Genomic DNA, 19,972 nt, shown 5'->3' on the forward strand with positions numbered 1-19,972 from the left:
TTATATGCTTTCCATATTGGCTGCACCAATTTGCAGTCCTACCAGCAGTGCACGAATGTACCCTTTTCCCCACATCCTCGCCAACACTTATTGTTGTTTGTCTTCATAATAGCTGCCATTGGAGAAAAATAGCCTCTTCAACAAATGGGTGCTGGGAAAACTGGAAATCCATAAGCAAAAAAATGAAATTAAACCCCTATCTCTCACTATGCACAAAACTCAACTCAAAATGGATCAAGGACTTAGGAATAAAACCAGGGACCTTGTGTCTAATAGAAGAAAAAGTAAGCCCTAATCTTCATCATGTGGGATCAGGCCCCAGCTTCCTTAATAAGACTCCTTTGGTGCAAGAATTAAAATCAAGAGTCAATAAATGGGATGGACTGAAACTAAAAAGCTTCTTCTCAGCAAAAGAAACAATCTGTGATGTGAATAGAGAGCCTACATCTTGGGAACAAATCTTTAACCCTCACACATCAGATAGAGCACTAATCTCTAGGGTCTATAAAGAACTCAAAAAGCTAAGCACCAGAAAAACAAATAACCCAATCAATAAATGGGCCAAGGACCTGAACAGACACTTCTCAGAAGATGATGTACAATCAATCAACAAATATATGAGAAAATGTTCATCATCACTAGCAATTAGAGAAATGCAAATCAAAACCACTCTAAGATTGTCCACTCTTTTATTCTCAATATTCTGGCCACAGAATGTCTTTCTATTCTTCAAAAGTTTAAAACTCAGGCTGGGGATATAGCTCAATTGGTAGAGTGCTTACCACACATGCACAAGGCCCTGGGTTCAATCCCTAGCACAATCACCATAAAAAATTTTAAAAAAATAAAAAAATAAACTCCTCTTTATCTTATGATCTTTGCTTCTGCTATTCCCTCTGCCTAGATCAGTAGTCCATGTCCTTCTTTTTGAATTAATCCACAGTGTCCTTTATGGTTAGGCACTACACTATTTCGCACCTGAACAATCTCTACCCTAAAATGACTTTAAATATAAAAACATTAGACTTCCAGCAGCTATGGAAACTTGGCTATTGTTATCAGTTAAAGTGAATTTCGTTTCATCAAAAGATGCCAGGACCCAAGAGCTGGGCTTTCCTTAACCTATTTGTCATTTTCGCAAAGCAGAAGAGAATCAAAAAGGGAAACTACTGTTCAAACAAAAGATGTCTTATTCTCTTGCATCCCACAGAAACCAGGGGGGAAATGGTTCATACCTATCTCTTGGAACCATAAAAAACCATTTGACTTTAGAACAGGTAGAAGAATAAAGAACATGACAGATGATAAACAGCCAGAGATAATCAATAAGCATTCAAGGACAGCAGAAAACTGCCAAATGAACTCCTGCCACTGGAAGTATCATATGCTGACCAATTTCTCTTTCTTTTGTAACACACTCTATGGAAAAAAGATTTGGTGTTTTGTGTAGAGTTTGCTTTGAGTGAGTTAAATAGATCTAGTCATGATAGTTGGACCTCAGTTTTCAGACATCAGTCACAGTTGGAAATGGCACATGCTTTAGTCACCTCCACTTTCCCTTATTTTGCTACCATTAGCTCCATAATCCTGTAACTAGCAAAAGATTTGGTTCCTTGTCATGAGGTAGCACTATGTAATCCTAGCCAGCACCTTCAACTCATCTGTGGTAGAGCCAGAGAATGGTGGTAATTTTGCTCGATGGGTCTCTGATATAACAGAAGAGACGATGATATTCCTAGGTTGTTCCAAGTGGGAGGTGCCTCCCTTAGACTCTGGTCATCCAGTATCACCCTGCTCTAACTCAGTGGTTCTGAAACTTAGTGGAAAGATTCTAGCAGGGAGAGTGAGGCCTGCTGTGCTTTGTGTAACCCTGAGAAGTCACTCCTTTTTGCTATTTCCTGATTCTGCCAGGGCTTACAACACAGCAGACATACCTTGCATATGACACCACTGTGGGCTCTCATTCTTCTATCACTCTGCCCACTGTAGGCAGACATGGCCTCAGAATTCTTCTCAACCAAGTGATGACCAATCAGACTCAATAGGCATCATCTACAAATTGTGACTCCAGGGCCTCTTATAGATCTTAGGGTCTGAGATTCTGAGAATGTGCCTTGAGGGTTTCTTGAGTCTGGAAGACATTGAGTCTGGGAGCCTCACCTCATGCCTTCTCTTGTATTCTACAGAAACCAGGGTGAAATGGCCCACACTTGCCGTGGAACCATCAACCTGGCCACTGCACATATTGATACTGAAGAGTCTTGTGGTATCTTGCTGATGAGTGGGGCAAGAAGTTACCACCTCAAGGCCAACTCAGAGGTGGAACGGCAGCAGTGGATCACCGTCCTGGAGCTGGCCAAAGCCAAGGCTGTTCGTGTGATGAGGTCCCATTCAGGTAGTGAATGGTTGATGTAGGGGTGTGTATGAGTGGTGTCATGGGTTTAAAAGGAGTGGAAATTGAAAGCATTTGGGGGACAGTGGTGACCAGGAGACCCCGGCTAGTCTGAACCAACCTAGAAGGTCAGGTTGTATTTGTGCCTTTCCTACACAACTCATCCTTCCTTAGCAGTAAGATAGATACCCAGCCACTCTGCCAAGTCCGTCACAGGTGGCTAGCAGTCTTTGGGATGCAAATGTTTATGGGGGCAGGGGCTGTGTGATCTTTCCCTGGACAAGTCTGGTTGCCAGACTTCAGCAGACATTTCAGGTGCTATGGTGCCTCAGGCCCATACTCAGCAGTCTAGGGTGGGAGTCCAGGATTGTGCCTCTGTGACTTGGGCCAGACTTTTTTCCCATCATCTCTTTGGTGAAGATTTTTTAGATGTTTAGCCAGAGCTGCTGTCTTTGCCATGGTGAGACACCAAACTCAGATGTTCTGAGCAAGATGTTTTACTTTTTACTTTAATAAATTTAGTTTTTAATATGCAGTGTTTTTATATAATTTATAAACCAATGGCTCCAAAAGCCTATGAATAAAGTCTGTCTTTGTACCTGTTCCCAGCCACCTACCCTGTTCTCTGACCCAGAAGAAACTAGAGGTACTAGTTTCATGCATCTTTACATAGATGCCCAAATCAGTGCTTATTTGTAAATAAATGCAGTGCTCTACCTTGCTTTTTACATTTAGCAGTATATTTTTTAAAATTTTCCTTATCAGTTCCTAAAAACTTCCTCTTTGTTTTCACAGCAATGTGATTTTTCATTGTATAGATGTACTGTAGTTTATTTAACCCAAAGCCTGTTGATGAAATAGTTGATTTAGGTTTTTGCCAATGTTTTAATGATACACTGTGTTGCAACATGTAAGCATTTCATTTCACACTTATGTAAATACAACATACTAGGATTCAAGTTGCTGGGTCAATAGGAGTGTATGTTTGTAATTCTGTGATGTATTGTCCAACTGCCTTCCATAGGGGGTTGTATTGTGAGATGCCAGTTCAGACTGTGAGACACTCACCTCCCTACCACCTTGTGCATCCAGAGCCATAGTAAATGTTTCTGATGATTGAAAAATGTGTCTACACAAACTGGGAGCAGGGGTTGGGCAGCTGTGATCTTTCTTAAGTTGTAAGCAAAATGACATGTGTTTCTACAGACCTGTGTTGTATTTCTGGGGAGACAGGGTTATAGGGGAGGAGCCACAGCCCTTACTCACCAGGATTATCTCACAGCCTGGGTGGGGAGACATTGGATTCTGTGTAAGGAGCTTTAGCATAAGACAGGATGAGAGGGACTAGTGACATTTGTCAACGTCCTGGGCCCTATCTCCCCAAGTTATGGTCTCTCCCCCAGTGCTAGCTTCTCAATGTGCATTGAAGGGCACCTAATATCAATATGGCCTTCTTTTTTTAATCTCACCCATTTGGAGTATGGGTTCTGTCTTATTCTGTTTTCTGTTGCTATAACAAAATGCCTGAAAAGGTGGTAATTTATAAAGAATAGAGATTTATTTATTTCAAGGCTTTGGAAGCTGGGAAGTCTAATGGCATGATACCAGCATCTCCTCAGCTTTTGATGAGGACCTTCTTGTGGCATCATAACATAGTGGAGAACATCACTTGGCAAGACAGAGCAAGCCAGAGAAAACTCAATTTTATAACAAAGCCACTCCCACAATAACACATTAAACCATGAATACATTAATTCATATATTAATCCACCTCAATCACCTTCCAAAGATCGCACCTCTCAAATACCATTCACTTTTGACTTTGTGGATTAAGTTTCCAGCACATAAAGTTTAGGGGACATATTCAAACCATAATAGGTCTCCCTGCTCAGTGATTATTCTCCCTGGGGTCAACACTCATGCAACTCTGATATGTCAATGATGATGTTGATCTTGGGATGTATTACCCAGGGTACCACTCCATCTCTCCATGAAGGAGGGGGTTGGGGTCATATCAAGCAAGGGATATGCTAAGAACCCCTGTAGGACCTGTGGTCTTAGCTTGGGATGCCTGTTGAGAGCCACTGTGGTGACAGATGTGGCTAAGCTCAGGACAGCCATGTTGGCCAAGTGAGGATGCACTGCTACTTACCAAAGAACTAATTTCTTCTTTTTGCCTTCTTTTTTTCTAAGAATGGATGAATGAATGAAATTGCTTCATTTTCGAGAAACATCCTGAAAATAATGTAGTTTGTAGCATTTACTGGATTAATTACCATAAAACAATTTTCTTGGGACAGCCAGTAGGAAGGGTTTCTTTTGTGATTGGGGAGAAGTGCTTGCTAATTCAGCTGACAGTATGAGAGACTGGTAGTCTGGACTTGCTTTAGGGGATGTGGGAACCCCTAAAGTAACAGCCTCACCTACCTTCATTTCATGAGATGCAGCACATAGCTTGTGTTTCCAAGGGGATAGCCTTCAGAAGGGTAAGGATACAGAACAGATTACTAACATTCAAGATGAAAGTGTTGGTGACATTTCTATTGACCTTACAGAAATAAAAATGAACTATAAGAAAATACTATGAAAATTGCCTGTCAACAAATTAGATAACCTAGATGAAGTGACCAAATTTCTAGAAGCAAAAATATTACCAAGACTGAGTAAAGAAAAAATAGAAAAATCTCAATAGACCTACAATAAATAGATTATTGAATCAGTAATCAATGATCTTGCAACAAAGGAAAGCCCAGGACAGGATGGCTTCACTGGTGAATTCTAGCAATAATTTAAAGAATTTATACCACTCTATCCCAAAATCTTCCCAAAAAATTAAAGAGGAAGAAACATTTCTTATTCTGTGAGTTCAAACACAAGAATATCATGAGAAATGAAAACTATAGACTATTATCTCTTATGAATATAGACTCAAAACCCTTAACAAAAGACTGGCAAGCAAAAATCCAACAGTGTATTAAAAATATTATGCACCATGACCAAGTGAGATTCATCATAGGAAGCAAAAGGTGGTTCAATATAATAAAGTCAATTAATGTAGTATACCAATTTGAAGGGAAAACAAAGAACATGATTATCTCAGCTTAATGCAAAAGAAAAGGATTTAGCATATAGCCACTCTTTCATAATAAAAACACAAAATAGGAATGAAAGGTAATTTCCTTAAAACAATAAAGGACATGTATGAAAAACCTATAGCTAAAGTCATACTCAGATCAAAAGTTTTCTTAGATCAGAAACAAGGATGCCCACTTTAACCACATCTATTTAACACTGTATTGGAAGTTCTAGATAAAAAATTATGCAAGAAAAGGAAACAAAAGTACAAATTAGAATGGAAAAAATAAAACTTTTTCTATTGGCGGACAAAATGATCCTACACATAGAAAAAAATCTCAAAGAATATACACATACACACATACATACACACACACACACACACACACACACACACACCAGTTAGAGTTAATAAATAAATTTAGAAAATGTGCAAAGGTACAAGATTGACACAAAAATATCACTTGTATTTCTATGTACTGGCAATTAATGATCCTCAAAAGAAATGAAATCAATTTTATTTATATAGCATATAAGAAAAACTGAATAAATATGACAACTAAATTCAAACTAAAAACCATTGCTGAAAGAAATTAAAGACCTATATAAATGGAAAGTCATCCCATGCTCATAGATTGGAAGATAATATTGTTCAGAACTGAAAACACTATTCAAACAAAAACTGCTCCTTGAAATCTATAAAGTCAATGTAAATTTTATCAGAATTCCATGTTTCTTTTTACAGAAATGAAAAGCTGAACCTAAAATTCACATGGAATTAATTTCAAGGGACTCCAAGTAGTCAAGACAATCTTGACAAAGAAAAAACTTGAAGGACTCATATTTCTGATTTCAAACCTCATTATGAAGCTATAGTAATCAAGACAATGTGGGACTGGTATAAAGATGGTCATACAGAGATCAATGGGATAGAACTGAGAATCCATAAGTAAGCTCTATATCTATGGTCAATTGATTATTAACAGGAGTACCAAGATCATTTAAAGGATAATTTCTTCAACAGATGGTACTGAGATGACTGGATATCCATATACAAAATAAAAAATGAAGTTGGATCCCCTTTTTCATGCCATATACAAAAATAATTCAAAATAAACCAGAGACCCAAATTTAAAAGTCAAAACCATACAATTGTTAGAAGAAAAAATTGTAGTAAATTTTCATGACCCAGGATTTGGCAGTGATTTTCTTAAACTATGACACCAAGAAAACTGCAATGAAGAAAATATAAACTGACTTCATCAAAATTAAAAACTTTTTTGAGTATCAAAGGGTCTATCAAAAAATGAAAAGATGACCCCCATCATAGGACAGAATACTTACAAATTATATATATGACAAGGGTATAGCATCTAGAACATACAAAGAAACCTTAAAACTCAATCATAAAAAGACAAACTACCCATTAAAAAAGGGCAAAGTACCTGAGTTGGCATTTCTCCAAAGATATACAAATGGCCAATAAACACGTGAAAAAAGTAATCAACATTATTAGTCATTGAGGAAATGCAAATCAAAACCATAATGAGATACCACCTCATGCCCAGTGGGGTGGTTATTATAAAAAGGAGGAGAAGGAAGAGAAGAGGACAAAGGGGAGGACCAGAATGAAGGGAAAGGAACAAGAGAAGGTATTGCCTTGGTGGGAAATAGTTTGGTGGTTCCTCAATAACTTAAACATAGAATTACCCCCATGACCCAAGAATTCTACTCCTTCCAAAATAACTGAAGATAGCATTCAAACATAAATTTGTACATGAATGATAATAGCAGTGTTATTCACAATAGCCCAAAGGTGGAAACATTCCACTTGTCCATCAGTGGATGAATGGACAGACAGAATATTCATACAACAAAATATTGTTCAGCCATGTAAAGGAAGTTCTGATACACACAACAGTATGAGCAAGTCTTGAAAATATCATGTTAAGTGGAAGAAGCCAGACACAGAAAGCAACATATTAAATGATTTCTTAAATTTGAAATATCTAGAGTAGATAAAATCCATAAAGAAAGAATGCCTAGTAGGTGCTAGGGGCTGGGGGAGTCACATGGGGAGTGACTCCTTAGTGGATATGTAGTTTCCTTTTGGGGGTGATGAAAATGTTGTAGGAATAGAGAGAGGAGATGGTTGTACGGAATTGTGAATATATGAAGTATGATCTAAATGGTTAAAATGGAATATTGTGTGTATGTGTGTGTGTGTACCCTAAGCCACCTCAGGTGGCTTGCCAGTGTTTTTTACGATAAGTTCCAAGCAAACTCCACCTCCTTGGCCAGTGATCAGGCCCCTGCTGGCAACCTCTTTTTCTCTTCATCTCACCCACTGGACTCCACTCCTACCTCAGGCCCTTTTTATGCTGTTCTCTCTGCCTAGGACACCCCTTCCCCCATTCTTGGCCCCTCTGGTTCCCCATCCTTCAGATCTCTGCTTAATGTCACTTCACAGGGCTTTAAGCAATCCCCCTTACCAAGACATTTCCATCATGTTATTCTTGTTATTTTCTTCATTGCCACCTGCAGTTATTAATTGACTGATTTGTTTTCTTACTTGTTTTATTATATACAAAATAAACCTCAGTAAAACCTAGGTTCCTTGAGGGCAAAGAGAACCTACATATCTTGTTTTCATGGTGACTCTAAAGCCCAGCACTGGGCACTGGTCAGTGCCCAACAAGGGTCTGTTGTGGGGTTGGCATGCCATGACATCCTCAGCAGCTCCAGATACCTCCTTGGAGGAGGGGACTAGGGTTTCTACCCATCACCACTGGAACAGATGAAGGAACTCTTGACAGTTTGAGGAAGGGAGAAGGACCAGGGCATTCCTAATGAGGACACAGACCTATTTTCTGTGGTACAAGCAGAACCAGGGGTGAAAATAGTGAGGCTGATTTCTGCTTAGTCTGAGAAACAAAGCAGAACACATTATAGGAGGGAATTGATAGGTTAGGGACATTAGAGAGGTTCCAGCAGAGATCTGGGGGTTGGGACTGGGGTGCTGAGGGTCTTTCTAGGGCTTGGGAGTTAACCTTATGGGCTAACTTTGCATTTCTTTATTCCCTTTCCAAATTTGGTGGAATTTTCTGTGGTAGCATGGACAGAGGATGGGGCCCAGAGGCAGGTCTGATGCTGGGTGGGTCATCGTGTTTCTCAGTGCCTCAGTTTCCTCATCTGTGAAATGAGCAGTCGGCCAAACTTCTCCCAAAGCTCTATCTAGCTTTGGGGCCTTGGTTAAACTTTCTGAGCTACAGTTCCCTCATCTGTGAAATTCTTCCTCAGTTGCTGAGAGGGTTACCTGACAATATACAGCAACTATGGTATCCAATGTGTACAACCAATTTCATTCATGCTAGCATTGCTGTTGGGGTTTGTGCCCCAGTGCTTGTAAATCATCCTGCCCACAGCAACTGATATGACAGAATCATCAACAGGTCAGGTGCCTAGGGTGTTGAGAAGTGAAGGGGAAAAATTAGCCTGTCTCCAAATTACCAAATCCCCCAACGTGTGTTTCCATGAAATGTGTGTGGTGGCCCCAGAGGGCTTCATTCCCCATCTCCTCTATATAAGGATGTGCTGTAGGTGGCTGCAGGAGGGATGGCCTTTGTCATTCTAATAGATGTGGCACATCTACCTAAGGAGCACCTACATCAGTAAGAGAGGAGTCTGCTTGCTGGGACAATGGCCTTCCCTGGCCAACCTCACCCCAGCTGTAAGCCTTCCCCAGAGCCCAGGACCAGCCATTGGAGCAGTACTTCTGAACTAGAGCTTACCTTTCTATGTCGCTCAGTCACCTCTGCAAATTGTGGAAGTACTTGTCTACTTAGACACCTGAAATTTGGCCTTTGTGGCTTTTCCAGTTTCATATTTGTGGCCTAGACTTGCCAGTTGCTGAAAATGAGCCAAAGAAAGGAAGGTTATTTCTAGGCCCCAATATAATTTTTATTATATACAAGATAAACTACAGTAGACCTCCACACTGTGTTCTTCTACATTAACCTTTTAGAGGGAATGAACACTTTTACCTCCCAAGATTAGGGATTGAACTGGGGGCACTCTACCACTGACTTACATCCCCAGACTTTTTATTTTTTATTTTGAGACAGGATCTCACTAAATTGCTGAGGCTAGTCCCAAATTGCGATTCTTCTGCCTCAGCCTGCCCACTTGCTGGAATTACTGGTATGTGATATTGCTCCTGGCTGAGAATGAACATCATTTAAATGGCACAATCAGACATTAACTCAAACTTCATGGGCAAGGTGTGGCAGCTCCCATTGGGGTTATAACTGAGCCTCCTCTGATGGGAGAGCATGACTGGCACGTGGATATGCAGCGTAAGGTCACTTGTCAATGTCCTGGGTGTGTTTGTGGGGTTGGGGTTACCTATAGGTGAAACCTGAAAAGAGTTTAAAATATGGAGATGGAGGTGAGAAGGGGAGGGAAGGAGGACTTTTCAGGCAGTGGTCATGGCAATGTTTGGAGCAAAGGGCCAGATGTGTTCAGAGATGAGGGACAATAAATGCAGTGAGTGATCACAAGGGGAAGGTGGAGATCAGCCAGATGGAGGTGGCCTCCTCACTTCCTGCCTCAAGGATAAAGGGGTGTCCTGGGAAGGATCTGGGACTAGGACCTTTGTCCAGGAGGCTGATGGATAAAAGGGCTAGATAGACTCTTAGCTAGCATACAGAAGCCAACTGCTTATCCCGGGAGGCCAAACCATCTTTGGTGAGCAGGAACTCTCCCCACCTCCAGGCAGGCGACCTGCTTTGCCCTGGGATTTTGCACCAGATGGCTTGTATGCTGAGGTTATTTGGAGCTTTTGAGATTGGATTTGATTAACAGCTGCCACTGGCTCATGTGAAGGGAAGATTTGCCTATTTCAAGAGGAAACACAATATTCACAAGAATTTTAAGTTATGATAAGGAAGCAGTGAAACAGATGTCCTTTAAAACAGCCTGTAATTCAATCATCTTTTCTCCAGTTACTTTATATTTCTTCTGCTTTTCTTGGTGGTGGCTCTCACAGTCCCTTCCAAAGAGATAAGTGAGGGCAAAAGACTAAGACCCCATAGGATCAGTTCCTGCCAGGACTGGGTGGCTGCCCTATCATGTGGAAAGGTGCACACACATGTTATAGGGAACCTATAAGAGATACTCTAATAAAGACTGAGCTCATTTTGGTAATTGTCATGTTTTTGTTGATTTGTTTTAAATTGAATTCTCTTTGCCTTAATTATCATATTTACTGCTTCTTAGGAAGAAATGAACTCACTATGTCCCTGTTATCCTTAGACACTATTCTGTTGTGCCAAGCCATCCTTGTGTCTTTCCATCCTATCTCAGGCCTTCTCACTCCCTAATCTTCTTCCCATGCCCCTTGCTTTATACCCCACCCTGCTGTGTGGCAACCCCCAACCCATGTTCTTTGTGTCTCCCCCAAAAGTTCTCCCTCAGCCTTAGGGAACCCCGTATCCTACACTACAGGTTTCAGGTTGAGTTCTTCCATGTGTGCCTGACTCCTCTACCTGGAGCTGCTCTATAGAACTCTAGCTACTCACCTCGAACCTCCTACTGCTGTGTTGAGGCTGGGGCAACCCATCCAGCCCGCTATCTGCAGGTTATAGATTGGCTTTGGCCATCTCCTCCTAGAGTTGCCCCTACCCCACCTCAAAGACTTCCACTGAGAAGTTTTTGCTGATCACATCTTCCTGTCCCCATTGCTGCATCTGTTCCCTGCATCTCTCTTCAAGTTCATGAAGACACCTGTCTCTTGACCTCTCTGCCTTTTTCCTATCTACCCACCTTTACTGCTGTACCATCTCACCTTTCAGTCTTTCCAGTACCTGTACCCTTCCTGGCCTCTTGATTTTAAGCACATCCATTTGCCAAACCCCAAGCTGGGATCAGTCCATTTGTGGCCTCCTGTGGGTGTCTATCCAGCTGCTGGAGGACAACATCTATACCTGTGTAGGCCATGGTCACTAAACAGTCATGCTTCCCACCCAGCATACCAAACCCATGGAGTCTGGGATCAGACAGTGTAGAAGTATAAGGGCTTAATTTCTGGGGCCTCAGATGTTGTGCTGGTCAGCAGAGCAGGGAGTCTTCCTGTTAGGGTGAAGATAGGTAGGGCCACTTGTCCTGCAGAGGTAGGTTCTTCCTCTCTTGCCCAGTTATCTAGCTTTCCTCACACCCACTTGTCCTCTACCTAACTGTGGAGCTGCCCAGAAATCAGAAGAGACCAGAGCACATATCAGGACCATCTAAGCTTTCAAGATAGTTCTTTCTTATTCTTCGACTTTCAAACCTTTTCTTATTCTTTATTATAAAACTCCATGTGAGACAGGGCATAGTGTTTTCTGGTATTCTGATTTTGAGTAAGGCAGCCCCAGGACTGATTAGATCTTTGAGTAACTTCTATAGTGTGGGCATTCTTTGATATAGCAAAACTTCATCTGGTGTCCACAGCTGCCATCTAGTGGCTGGATGGGCTTTAGGAGTATATGCTGGGTCTAGCCTAGCTGGCATGCTTTCTTACCTTTTTTTTTTCCCCCCAGAATGTATATACCATTTAATTTTTAAAAATTATTTTCATTTGTTTTTTCAGATATACATGATAGTAGAGTGTATTTTGATATATTGTATATACATGGACTATAACTTTCTATTCTTGTGGTTGCTCGCCTCTTTTTAGGGTCCCTGTGGAATCATGAGAATGTGGGACTCTTGGTGGGGAGGAGCCTAATCAGGAGAAGGTACTTCCATTTAGGCAGGCCCCCTCCCCCAGGGGGATTAAAGAGGACCAGAAACAGCATGTATCCTGCAGTCCTCTTCCCATATCACTCATTCTTCCAAATCCAGGAGTCATGGTCCCCCTGCTAGGATTATCTGTCTCAGCATCTCAGTCCTTAGGTCTACTAGGGACCTTAGCCATGGAGTTTGTCCTCAAATTCCAGGCCTTGTCCCTTACTTGGCACACCCTTGCATCTTTAGCCAGTCACTGATACGGAGCACCTGGTCTGACCTCATCAGGCCCTGTCTGCCTCCATATCATGGGGCTCCAGCTCAGTAATCTTAAGGGTCATCTCAGTGATGACCCTTTCCCAGCCATCACAGCATTTGTCCTCCCACTGCCCTTCTGGACCTCTTGGACTCCTCCTCCAGCAATTGCCTTCTTTATTTTCCTTCTTCACTTACTTGGCCTATGCCTGTTGTTGGTCCCTCAGGTCCTGTAGAGGTAGGTTCTTCCTCTCTTGCCCAGTTATCTAGCTTTCCTCACACCCACTTGTCCTCTTCCTAACTGTGGAGCTGCCCAGAAATCAGATGTGAGGCTTGAATCCTGGATCCTGTTTCTTATTAGCTGGGTCACTGTTGTGTTTCTTCACCCATAAAGTGTATCTAATGATAAAAACTCCATAGGGTTGTCAAAAACAATAAATTAAATCATGTTACAGAATGCTCAGCACAGTGACTAGAGTGTGGTGACCAATTAGTCAATGGTAGTGAATTTGTTGATCTATTGGTGATATTCTGAACCTTTCCCTTTGGGCAGGAGTGGCTGGACCTCTTTGCTGAACCCAGTAGACATGCCATATTATCAAATATGGGAGTGGACCTTCCTACCTGTGCATACCAGCACCCCCTCAAGCCCATGACTCCTGTGAGCCCTTACCAGTGCCTGCCCCAACATGTGGGTCTCCTTCCACCTTCCTCTTCCATCTCCCAGTGGCTCTTGAAGTCCTTGGCATTCTGCATATATTCACTGCTGTCATCTATCAAAAGATCTTATCCTCATTTATGGAAAAAAATCAGTCCATAGCTTGGCCTACCTCACTTTCTGCAGTCAGATTTACCATCCTCCCTGTATCTGCCCTCTGTGACTCAGGTAGAGACCTTGAAGTCCTTGAAGCATTGCCTGGCCCTTAGGGCCATTTTCTCCCTCTTCTCAGGGACTTGGTTCTGTTGCTGTTCTTTCTCCCATAACCTTAGCCTCTCTTGTGGTTTCTCCCTGCTGCATATGACCCACCGCCTGCTTCCTTGACATGGCCCTTGCCAAAGTTCCCAGTCAAACTTACAGATCTCACAGTTGGCCAAGAAGTAAAGTGACTCTTGCCCTCTCTCACCTCTCATGTTCAGCTTGTCACCAAATCCTGCCAGTGCCAGCCCTGAACAGTTTCACATCTGCCCTTTGCCCTCTCTCTGTGTGGTCTCACCCTGGCTGGGTTGTCTGGCCTCCCAGATTCTGGTCTTCAAAGTCTTTAAGTAGACTGTGTTCTCAACAGCCAGGGTAAGTCTTCTAAAACATGATTCTGTGCAGTTCCAGTTCCAGGTGGGATAATGTGAGAGCATTTCACTCTGCAGCTATAAAATATGGAAAGAAGGCACAGTACTCCTATTAAACACTGAAAAATAAACAGAGGCAGATTGGGAAGGAAGATCAGAATTTGAGGTAACATGAAAGAGGTGGCGAGTTTGCAACTGTTTCCCTTCCAGTATCTTCCAGCCTTAGACTCAGGGGAGACCCAGAAGTGAGCAGACAGAGACAGCTCCAGAAGTCCTCTAGCAGGAAAGGGTCTCTTGGCAGTGATAACAGGGATAGCAGAAGGTCTGCAAGTGTCTAAAACTGTGAGGAAACTCTCCACTCCACCAGGAAGTGCTATGGTCCTAAGAGGGTAAACAATCATCCATTGCATGTGTCCTCTTTCCTCTCTCCACTTAGCCCCAGATATGGATACAGTGGTAGGCAGGGGGCAGTAGGTGGGGGGTAAATGAAGTCCCAGAATTGGCCCAGAGGATTGAAAGAGGAGGTCTAGGGGAGGTCTGGAAAATACCAGATCACACCGTTGGTCATGATTGGCTGAGATAGAACTACTCTCCGACCAATCAGGCATGAGGCACTTTTGATACTAATAAGGAGACTGCAGGAAAGGAAAGAGGTGTGTCACTTTCCCTATGCTGTGGGTGGAAGCTTCTGTGTAATTGGTTGGTTCGTCTGATTGCAGAAGGATCTTGGGAAAGTGACCCTGTGAAGTTGTTTGTGAACTCCTAGGTTTATGGCCAAGCTGAACTTGCATGGATCGGATTCTGAACACATTCCAAAGACTTTGAGAACTGCACTAAAAGCTACATGAGCACCCAGGTCCCAGTGGCTACTGGCTGGCACTCAGTGGTGGACAAATTTGAATAACATTGGAGAGGCTTTAAAAACAGATCTGGCAGTGAAATCACAACCCTGAGAAGGCTGTTTAGAACTTGTGGCCTAAACCTCACTGGGTTGATTGACTGCTAAAATTAAAACATCAAATTCCCTGTATCAGGAATGAATGAAGCAATTAACAGTACAGTTCCCACAGAAATAAGTTGTTTGTTCCCAAACAACTCCACCCACAGATTTGACAATTTAAATGAAATAAGCCAATTTCTCAAAAATATCATACTCCAAAATTTACCCAAGATCAGACCCTTAACCTGAATATTCCTATAACTAATAAGATTGAAAACCTTCCAAAATAAAGAAATTTTCAGGCATAGGTGATTTCACTTGTGATTTCTAGGAAACATTTGGAATAAGAATAATTAATCATTTTCACACAGTGTCTTTTACAAATAGAAAAGGAGGTAATAATTCCCAACTCATTTTATGAGGAAATTTATTACCCTGATATCAAACTGGACAAGATAGTACAAGAAAAGAAAACTGCAGATGGCTATCTCATATGAATGCAGATGAAAACATGGTTATCAAAATATTCACCGTCCAAACCCAGCAAAATAGAAATAGAATAATACAGTATGATCCAGCTGGATTTATACTAGGAGTGTAAGATATATTCAGTATTTGAAAATCAAACAGTGTAATTGCCATATTAACAATCTAAGTAAGAAAAACTATATGTTCTTATTGATACAGAAAATGTATTTGAAAAAAATTCAATATTATTAATGGTTAAAAAAGAAACAACTCTCAGCAAACTAGTAATTTCCTGTACCATTTGAACTGCGTCTTCAAAAAGCTAAAATTATACTTTATTCTGAAAGACTGAGTATCCCCCCCCAGTGTCAGTATAAAAGTCAAGGATGTTCACTCTCACCATTCATATTTTTCTTCATACTGAAAGTCCTACGCAGTATAATAAGGTAAGAAAAAGAAGCCAAAGGTGCTCAAATTAAAAAGGAAGAAACAAATTATCCCTGTTTGCAAATGATATGTTGAAAAATCCTAAGCAATCTATGCAAACATTCTTAGAATAAATGAGTTTAGCAAGGTCACAAAATACAAGGTCAATACATAAAAGTCATTCATATTTCTATGTACTAGCATTGAACAATTGTGTTATGGTTTGGATGTGAGGTGTCCCCCAAAACTCATGTGTAAGACAATGCATGAAGGTTCAAAAGAGAAACGATTGGTTGAGAGAGTCTTAACCCAATCAGTGAATTAATCTCTTAATAGGGATTAACTGAGTGGTAACTGAAGTGGTAGGGTATGGCTGGAGGAGGTGGGAATTAGGACGTGGCTTTAGGGTACATATTTGTATCTGGCAGGTGGAATATATTCATTCTCTCTCTCTCTCTCTCTCTCTCTCCTTCCTGATCATCATGTGATCTGGTTCCCTCTGCCACACTCTTCCACCATGATGTTCTGCCTCATCTTAAGCATCCAGGAATGGAGCCGACCTTCTATGCACTGAGACCTCTGAAACCATGAGTGCTAAATAACCCTTTCCTCCTCTACAGTTGTTTTGGTTGGGTCCTTTAGTCACAGAAGCAAAAGAGCTGACTAAAACGGAAATTGGTACTGAGAGTGGTACTGTGACTAACCTGACCATGTGGTTCAAAAGCTTTTTGAGCTTTTTGGAATGGGTAGGAGGAATTTTGAGATTGGTAGCAGTGCAAGCCAGAAATGCTTTCAGTTGTTGTAAACAGAGCTTAATGGCTGATTCTGGTGGGAACTCAGAAGACCAGAATGCCAATAGGACTGTGAATAGTGAAGACAGGGCTCAAAAGAGTTTGGAGAACAAGGACTCTATTGGTAATTGGACTTAGAGGCCATTCCTGTTATGTTCTGGCTAAGAAGTCTGCATTCTGCCTGTGTCCTGAGACTTTTTGTGAAAAGTGATGGACTTCTAAACCTGGCAGAAGAAATTTCTAGGCAGCATAGCATTCAGGAAGTGTCATGGTTATTGCTGGCAAGTTTTAGCCAAATTGATTGTAATAATCAGGAGCAGAAAGCAAAGCAGAAAGATTTGGAAAACATGGACTTGAAAGGCCAGAGTAAAACTAGGGCTCAGGAAGTTGCAGTTGTTAAAGACATTACCTCCACTAAGAAATGCTAAAGACTGCTTAAAAACAATAAGAAAGATGGCTTGAGGGCATCTCAGGAGCTAGCAAAATTACACCCATCTCAAGTTCAAGGGAGCAAAAGTGAAAATTTTCTGGAAAAGAGACCCGCATGACACCCTTCTTGCACAAGTGGTAACTGAAGTGGTAGGGTGTGGCACCCTTCTTGCACAAGGGGGCCTAGGAAGTTTTTTCAATGTGCTCAGCCACCCAGACACTCAGAAGCTGTTGCAGCCAGGAGGCTGGGGTACTGCTTGAGATGGTGGCAGATCTTGGCATCAACCATGTGGTGCTGGTTCTGCAGGAATGCAGGATGCTGAAGTTAGGGGTGCATGGAGGCTTCCACCAAGATTTTAAAGGAAGGCCTGGGAGGCCAGGCAAAGTGCAGCAGAGTTGAGTCCCTGTGGGCACCCCCTGAGAATTCAAAGTGTGGAGATGTGAGGAGGAAGCCGAAACTGCTGTGGAGACCCCTAAGATTAAGAAATGCCAGGAACATGGGACATCATCCTAGGAAAGCTGAGGGAATTGAGCAGATACAAGCCAACAGAAAGACCACTTGGGCTGCAGGGGTGAAGCAACACAAGCCTTTTGGAGAGAACATCACAATACCATGTGTCCCAGATGCTGGACATGGAGCTACAGGACTTGTTTTCCTATAGCTCCAAAATCCTATACAGCAAGATTTTGGTCTTACTTTGGTCCCAGCCCTTCTTTCTATGTGTCTAATTTTGTGAATGGAAATATTTACTCTGTACCATTATATATTGGATACTTGTAAATTGCTTTTAATTTTACAGGAGCTCACAATGAGAGATTGCCTTGAAACTTTTGACTTGAACTTTGAGCAATCTTGGAACTGTTTACACCATGGGGACTCTTGGAAATGACAAAATGTATTTTGCATTGTGAGATGGTTGTAAGCTTTTGGGGGGCAGAGTGGAATGTTATGGTTGGGTAGTGAGGTGTCCCTAAACTTATGTGTGAGACAATGCAAGAAAGTTCAAAGAGAAATTATTGGGTTGTGAGAGTCTTAACCCAATCAGTAAATTAATCTCTTGATAGGGATTAGCTGAGTGGTAACTGAAGTGGTAGGGTGTGGCTGGAGGAGATGGGAATTGGGGCTTGGCTTTGGAGTATATATTTGTATCTGGCAAGTGGAATTTTATCTCTCTCTGCTTACTGATCATCATGTGAGCTGGTTCCATCTGCCACACTCTTCTGCCATGATGTTCTGCCTCACCTAGATCCCTGATGAATGGAGCCAGCTTTCTATGGATTGAGCCAGACTTCTATGGATTGAGATCTCTGAAACAGTGATTTCTAAATAACCCTTTCCTCCTCTACAATTGTTTTGTTTGGGTCCTTTAGTCACAACAGCAAAAAAGCTGACTAAAACAAATTGAAAACAAAAATTTTTAAAATATTATTTACCATGGCCCTGTGAAATACTTAGATATATATTTAACAGTACACATAGTATCTATATACTGAAAAGAATTAAATACTGATGAAATAAATAAAAGAACAAAATAAATGGAGATATACTATACCCATGTATGTATAAATAAAGATATCAGTACTCTCTAGATTTCTCAGTAGTTTTAATGCAACCCCAATAAAAATTTCAGCAGAACATTTTTCAATATTGAAAAGCTTATTTTAAGTTTATATGGAAAGATAAAGGAACTAGAATGCCTAAGAAAAAAATTTTAATTTTTTTTAGTTATAGATGGACACAATATCTTTATTTTGTTTATTTATTTTTATGTTGTGCTAAGGATCAAACCCAGGCCCTCACATGTGTGAGGCAAGCACTCTGCCACCGAGCCTCAACCCAAGTCCCAACCTATGAAATTTTTAAAAAGAAGAATAAAACTGGAGTAGTTACTTAAGTTTAATGCTTAATATTTAGAAAGAATAATAGACAGTGTGATGTTGATGAACACCACATAGATTAATGGGATAGTAAGTTCAGTTTTGGCAAAGGTACAAAAATTTTGCTTGAGAAAGGATAGTCTTTTCAATAACTAGTATTGGAACAACTGGACATCGTACAAAAAAAAAAAAGAATCTTGACCTAACTTCCCACTTACACAAAAATTAACTCAAAATGTAAAACAACAACAACAACAAAAAACTACAAAACTTTTAGAGGAAAACATTTTTTATGACCTGAGTTAGAAAGCATTCTTAAACACAAACTCCCAGATATAATATTGAAAGCACAGTACATAAAAGAAAAAACTGATAAATAGGACTTCATCAAAGATGTAAATTTTGGGGCTTGGGATGCAGATCAGTGGTAGAGCACTTGCCTAGTAGGCATGATGCCCTGAGTTTCATTGCCAGCACTGCAAAAGATACAAATAAAATTTTGCTTTGCAAAAGACACTGTTAAAAGAATGGAAAAACAGACTGCAGCCTAGCAAGTCATGTATTCAACAAAGGACTTATATCCAGAATATATAAAGAACTCTTAACACTCAACAGTAAATAATATTGTTGTTTGTATTCTTTTTAAAAATTTTTTTATTGGGGCTGGGGATGTGGCTCAAGCGGTAGCACGCTTGCCTGGCATGCCTGTGGCCAGGGTTCGATCCTCAGCACCGCATACAAACAAAGATGTTGTGTCCGCCAAAAACTAAAAATAAATAAATAAATAAATATTTTAAAAAAAATTTTTTATTTGTTTTAATTAGTTACACATGACAGTACAATGACCTTGTCATATCATATATTTGAATCAGATGGGATATAATTTCTCATTATTCTGAGTGTGCAGGTTGCAGAATTACATTGGTCATGCAGTCATGTATATACACACAGCAATAATAATGTCTATTACATTCTACTGTCCTTCTTTTCCCCCTTCCCCTCCCCTCCCCTCTCATCACTTCTCTCTACCCAATCTAAGGTGACGCAATTCTTTTTTTTTCCTCACATCTTCATACATATATTTTGTATAACGATGAGGGTCTCCTTCCGTATTCCATGCAATTCCCTTTCTCCCTCCCTTTCCTTACCACCTCTCTTCCCTATCTAGAGGTAATCTTCTTCTCATGCTCGTCCTCCCTACCCCATTTTGAGTCATCCCCCCCCCCCCTTATATCAGAGAAGACATTCGGCATTTGTTTTTTTTGGGAT

The 19,972-nt window shown here is 41.0% G+C and overlaps 1 protein-coding gene across 2 annotated transcripts in view; it reads left to right on the forward strand.

Annotated features, from left to right (window-relative positions):
• The window catches only part of Osbp2 (oxysterol binding protein 2), a 190,238-nt gene that overhangs the window by 27,498 nt on the left and 142,768 nt on the right, over positions 1–19,972 (forward strand). For both annotated transcript variants that reach the window (XM_027953471.2, XM_027953472.2), the window contains one exon: positions 2,187–2,395. In XM_027953471.2, coding sequence (XP_027809272.2) covers positions 2,187–2,395 — 209 coding nt within the window. The remainder of the gene's footprint in view (positions 1–2,186; positions 2,396–19,972) is intronic.

Source organism: Marmota flaviventris, chromosome 1 (assembly GCF_047511675.1).
Source record: "Marmota flaviventris isolate mMarFla1 chromosome 1, mMarFla1.hap1, whole genome shotgun sequence".
Lineage (NCBI taxonomy): Eukaryota > Metazoa > Chordata > Mammalia > Rodentia > Sciuridae > Marmota > Marmota flaviventris.